This window comes from Etheostoma cragini, chromosome 1 (genome assembly GCF_013103735.1).
Source record: "Etheostoma cragini isolate CJK2018 chromosome 1, CSU_Ecrag_1.0, whole genome shotgun sequence".
In the NCBI taxonomy this organism is placed as follows: domain Eukaryota; kingdom Metazoa; phylum Chordata; class Actinopteri; order Perciformes; family Percidae; genus Etheostoma; species Etheostoma cragini.
The window spans coordinates 33,677,724-33,684,161 of record NC_048407.1 but is presented as its reverse complement, the minus strand read 5'-3'; the positions used below and the strand labels follow the sequence as shown (position 1 = coordinate 33,684,161).

At 41.4% G+C, this 6,438-nt stretch overlaps 1 protein-coding gene across 1 annotated transcript in view; it reads right to left on the bottom strand.

The window, feature by feature from the left end:
* The window catches only part of LOC117955507 (serine/threonine-protein kinase BRSK2-like), a 94,862-nt gene that overhangs the window by 43,316 nt on the left and 45,108 nt on the right, over positions 1-6,438 (bottom strand). The window contains exon 2 of the mRNA XM_034890083.1: positions 1,620-1,714. Coding sequence (XP_034745974.1) covers positions 1,620-1,714 — 95 coding nt within the window. The remainder of the gene's footprint in view (positions 1-1,619; positions 1,715-6,438) is intronic.

The window sequence follows — 6,438 nt, the reverse complement described above, 5'->3', positions numbered from 1 at the left end:
CACACACACACACACACACACACACACACACACACACACACACACACACACACACACACACACACACGGTGTTCCATGCTGTTAAATAAAATAGTTGTTGCCTGTGATGTCGAAAATGTCACAGTCAAGTGTAGTTTTACATTTTAGGGCTGAACATGAGCATCAAAACTAACTAAATGACTTTTTCTCAGATCTAATGTTATATTTCTTTAGCAAGTTCTGCCTTTAAAGGCCTGCCTTTTAATCAAATAAGACGTTATATATAATGTCTTATATATAACGTCTTATATATAAGACAATATATATAAGACGTTATATATAAGACATTATATATAAGACGTTATATATAAGACATTATATATAAGACGTTATATATAAGACATTATATATAAGACGTTATATATAAGACGTTATATATAAGACATTATATATAAGACATTATATATAAGACGTTATATATAAGACGTTATATATAAGACGTTATATATAAGACATTATATATAAGACATTATATATAAGACATTATATATAAGATATGATATATAACATATGATATATAATATCTTATATATCATATGTTATATATCTGCCCACTGTGACTCAAGCGGCCGGTTTAAGCTGCTTCCAGCTGTTGGTTTCAGGTGGAGGTTGCCAGAGAAGACAGGTGGAGACAGTCATAATAACAAAGAGACCGAGCCAAACACCTGCTTAACGTGGGGGGGAAACAGCGACAGCCAAAACCTGCATTGCATTCTGGTCTATTTCCGTCTCAAGAGAAAGACATTATTAGATTCTGATGGAGGGGACCCAAAACACCTGGAAAACCTTCTTCTAGGAAACTAATAACTGGAAATACTCAGACATTTGATGTGATCACACTAACTTAAGGACTTCACATTTAAAGGATAACGTCAGCTGTTCATGTGCTATATGTTCTTCTTTCTCATAAAAATACTGAATGTATTTACTAACGTAATAAGTACTGTGTGTGTATCAGAGCCCAATGATTCTCAGCTTTGTATGATATGCTTCATAAATAAGGCAACTCAGTGATACTGATTGGTTTTTTGGACAAAGTGATAATATTTGCTTGTATGACAAGTCTGCCATGATATCAATTTGATTTGATTTCATTCATTGTCCTAAGATCGATATTTCAAAATAAAAGCACATCTTAAAGGTCCCATGGCATGAAAATGTCACTTTATGAGTTTTTTTTAACATTAATATGAGTCCCCCCCCCCCCCCCCCCCCCCCCCCCCCCCCCCCAGCCTGCCTATGGCCCCCCCAGTGGCTAGACCTACCTAGATGGAGATAGGTGTAAACCGAGCCCTGGGTATCCTGCTCTGCCTTTGAGGAAAGGAAAGCTCAGATGGGCCGATCTGGAATCTTCCCCTTATGAAGTCATAAGGGGCAAGGTTGCCTCCCCTTTCTCTGCTTTGCCCTCCCATGAGAGAGAGAGAGAGAGACATCCTGGCTTGCAAAGAAGCAAAGCATGGCAGTTGGTCAAGGCCACACCCATGCACCCATGCACACACACACACACACACACACACACACACACACACACACACACACACACACACACACACACACACACACAGTATAAACTGTCTTACCTTCATAAGAACAGACTCGCTGAGCTTTTCTCTGTTGACGATCTTTATGGCAACCTTCTGACACGTCACACAGTGGATCCCCAGCTTCACCAGACCTGAAACACAAACATACACATCAAGTCATTTCTACAAAGTGCGTCTGATTCACGTAGTCTGGTCTCTAAAATGTCCGAAAATGGTGAAAAATGTGGATGAATGTTTCCCGAAAGCCCAAAATAACATCTTTAAATGTCTTGTTTTGTCCCCAACTCAAAGATATTCAGTTAACTGTCACAGAGACAACAAGAAACTAGAAAATATTCACATTTAACAAGCAGGGAACTGTTTATTTTTTACTCCAACCTATTAATCAATTATCTAAATAGTTAATTCATCTAATAGTGGACAACTCATTGATTCGTCTTTGCAGCTGTAAAGCATGTGTACACTGTATGGTTAGCGATGCTTGTACTCTATGTCCTGGGTTCAACTATCCAGAACACTCCCATCTGTGTGTTGTTTGTCACTTTACACAGCGTAAGCCGAGCGGATAAAAATACAATCGACTTGCATTCTGCAACTCCCGAGTCTCCTTCTTCATTATGTTCTTCTGAGAACTCGCCCGACGTGACTCTCTTATCATAAAAGAAATGTCAACACGCAGCGCCTCTACCATACTGCAGCCACGATGGCTCCATCCATCTCTATCAAAGCTCCGACACCGGGGAACGGGTTTCACTTTGTACTGAAGGCGTGCACGCCGTGGTGGAAATACCACTGCGCATATGCACCTCTTCATTACCCCGCGCTGCATGTACATCTCACAGGAGATGAGTGTCTCACGTTTGGAAAGGTGATTTCCCTGCAGGGTCCCGCGAGGAAGCCAGTAGATCCATTAGCAGCGGGGGTGTTGGGGCCAATATGGCAGCCTGGGGGCTCTTTTATGTCTTCAGTTAGGACCCAAATGGCATCCTGGGCGACATTCACTGGCTGTCATTGATCTTGTTGTCAGAGCAGCTCGAAGAGAACAGAACACAGAAAGCTCCGTAAAGGCTGCTCTGTGTGGAGACGTGTGCTCAGCCTGTCCTCGTCATATAACTCAAAAACTGTAATTTCTATGTATTCACCGTATTTATTACTGTATGCATAGTCTCCCTTTGCCAGACCTTCCTCCACAGCTCTGCGGAGCAGGGTCTGGCTGGTCCACACAGCATTACGGGATGGGAGAAATCATGCATAGGTTTAACACTAACAAAAAATATTGCATTAGTAAAATTAAAACTCTGCTGGAGGACCAATAACTTCAGCATTTCTAAAATCCTTGCTACGACCGGGGCCCAAAATTAGCACCATCTACTAGCCAAATGCTGGTAAAACATGCAAGTGGCTTGTAGATTTGCTTTAATCACCAGCTAAAGAAACTATGGTTAACTATTGAGTGTAACTAACAATAAAGTTAGTTTTGGACCCTGTCTGCGACTGCTGAGGCCGAGCCGTGTCGGAGTGTAGAGCTTTACCTGCGCTACTAAAACTGTCTTTAGGAGGTGAATGTGACTGTACTGCTGACGAGGACAGAACTAAAGCGGACTCAGCAAACAAAGAAAACAGCCACATGAGTGATGTTATGTTGCCTTCATGTTCCCACACAGCGTAGAAAGATATTTAAAGTGCATGTTGCAGCGACATGGGCCCAGCGAGGGCTATAAGAATGACTTATCTCCAGTAAAATCACATTCATGCGCCCATAATATTGTGCGTGGCCTCTCGTAACGAGTCCTCTGACACCTCCACGCGGGCGCTTCTGTCTGAACACACGGCCGGACGGTTCAGACTCAATCCAGCAGAACAATCATCACAACGTTTGTGTTTGACATTTTTCACTGTGCGAGTCAGTTATTGGAGTCATCATGTAACACAAAACTACGCCCTTAAGTAATAATCTGGGACAATTTCACACAGGCCACTTTGTTTCTCCCCGCTTCATTGTGACATTAACTCGGCAAAGATGACTTCAGCGAAGCTTTTGACCAGAATCTGGGTTTTCCTAAGCCAACAGAGAGTTGCTAGACCGACCCGAACTGCGTCTAGATCTTTTCAGAGAAGCATCGCAAGTTTTCTTAGAGTAGAATAGAAAGCCTTTATTGTCATTATACACGAGTGCAGTACCTGTGCAATGAGATTGAAGTTCCTGCAATCTTTCCTCTTTTAAGTCCGCCCTCCATGTCTCAAGCCTAACTACCGATGTTTCTTCAGAGCCAGTTGTCTATTAATGAACTCAAACTGCTCTCGTTGCACTTGTTTGTTATCGTTTCTTCTAAGGATGAGAGTGCAGGAACCCCGATCGGTTGGTTTTGCATAGATCACATTAAGTTCCTCACATGGAGATACTGATGTCATACATTAGGGAGATTACTTCTAAGGTAAGTTACTGGTTGCCTGCAACATCCCTTTAATGCAAAAGTCCAGTTCATTATCTATTCATCTGTTATTTATGTTTTTGTGTCAATCTACAAATGCTTCAACCAAAGCCTCATTGTCTACCAAATGTCAGAAATAGAGCGGTTTGAAGAGCTCTGGAACAAAGGAGAGCTGTATTTTGTGTCAGATTGACGTGGAAAGGCAGCAGTTAGCATGTGCCGTGAACCCCGCTGAACAAAGCCGTAAACGCCACCTGCAGTAACCACGACAACGGCCGCGGCGTGTTTGACGGACAGGTCCACTCACGCGGCTCAAAACAAACATCTGCAGAAAACCTCGACCGGGTTTCATTGATCTCTCTCCTCTCAGCTGAATCAGATCAATAACCTCCAGGACATCTGACCCCCCCAGACTGGCCTCTGGTGCTCCTCAAAACCACCATGTCCCCTCTCTGAGCCGAGGGACAAGCCCTTCCAAAGTCCCAATTAAGCTTCTTTAATGAATGCATTCTATGTTTACTACCTACAGGAGGAACAAAATCAAAGCGTGTATTCACAACAACTCTGCTGCCTCTGTTTCTGAAAATGAATGAATATAAAAACACTATGCACTTCCTTTTTCTATCCTTCCTTATTTATTCTTACTTTACTTCTTATTTCTTTCAACTATGTCCTTGTCTCCTCTTCTTTTCCCCCCTACTTCCTTCCCTACAGCGGTCTTCTTTCCTTTCTTCCCTTTTTCCATCCTTCGTCCTTTGTTCTTCCTTCTTCTTTCCATCCCTGCTTACATATTTACTCAAAAGCTGCCAAGGTAAATCATTTAGGTGTCAACTATTCAACTGATCTCCACGTATTTTGATAATCGGTTTCAGTTAAAACTTGTGCAATGTCAGCTTAGATGTGAATGTGTTCCAGGTGTGTGTGTGTGTGTGTGTGTGTGTGTGTGTGGGGGGGGGGGGGGGGGGGGGGGGGGGGGGGGGGGGGGGGGGGGGGGGGGTTAATGTGTTAACCACATTAACATACAGTCAGTGGTTCAAGCCCTTTGAAGCCCCTCAGCTGACATAGTATTACATTATAAAGGAAAAACTGAATAAGGGACAAAGTGGTCTGGCCCCCGGACCGGTTCGTGCAGGAGCCTTGAATCTCTGACTCTTGTTTATCATGTTTGCACTCTTTCCATTGCTGTCTGCATTTTTCCACATCTGCATACCAAACAGCACGTACAAACGCCGAGGTCAGCCCCACGTTACGTGTAATTAAGCTCCTGCAGTTGAAAAGGAGTCCTGCTTCTCTTTCACAACACACACACACACACACACATTACCAAGCCCAACACCTCAGGGTAGTTTAGAGTTTCCATTTCACCGAACATGTTTCCGTGGAAGGAAAACGGCTTCCGTCAGACACAGGGAGGAACATGAATATAGAGCTGCACGATATGAGGAAGATATGTGAAAACGTTGTATTTTGTAATCAATATTACATGCAACAAATATAATGTACTCAGCTCTGTGTTTGCCAGTTTAGGAAAGAATAGAAAGCATTTATTGTTATTATACACATGTGCAGTACCTGTGCAACGAGACTGAAGCAACACCTTTACAGTGTTAACACGAAATATTAATATATGAAATGTAAGTAGTGCAGAAGAAGAAGTAAAAAGAGAGAGAGGGAATGTAGTGCACAGTTCCTGAGAGCAACTATATACATATATTAAATACTACGAAATATAAAGGGTTTGTACACACATCATGCAAATAATATAGTTATTGGTGTATCAAAAGTCCTGAGTGTTACATATTGCACTGTAATGAGATTAAGTGATTAAATATTAATTATTAATTATTGCACTTTAATGAAATTGCACAGAATTCCAACAATTTAAGTCGATTAGTAGTCAACTATTACATTAATCGCCAACTAATTTCCCATTTTTTTTGGATCAATAAATATCTATTTATCTATTTTGATAATCAAGTAATTATTTTGAGTCTGTTGTTAATGAATTAAAGGCAAATTATTTTTGATTAGTGGACGAATCTAAGGAAGAACCTCTCTCTGCTCAGAGATTAATCGGTCAGATGGAAAACAAACAGATTTAATTACAGGAATGTTTTGTCAGTGATGGTAACGGCATTATTAAGATGGGAAAAGTAATAAATTAGATTACTCATCACTGGAAAAAGTAACACCGTTATCGCTACTTTTAACCCTCGTGTTCAACCCTCCGAGACCCTCTCGTGTCCCTCGGGTCAAACTGACTCGGGACTTATTTGGGGTTTTAAAGACAATTCTGAAATAAAATCTTACTTCATAATCTATTAACAAATATTGTCTTTATGTCAATTTCCAACAGCTGAGATAACATCTATGTTCAGGGAATGCATCAGTCTCTACTAGCACACTATTAAACATGGAAGTGG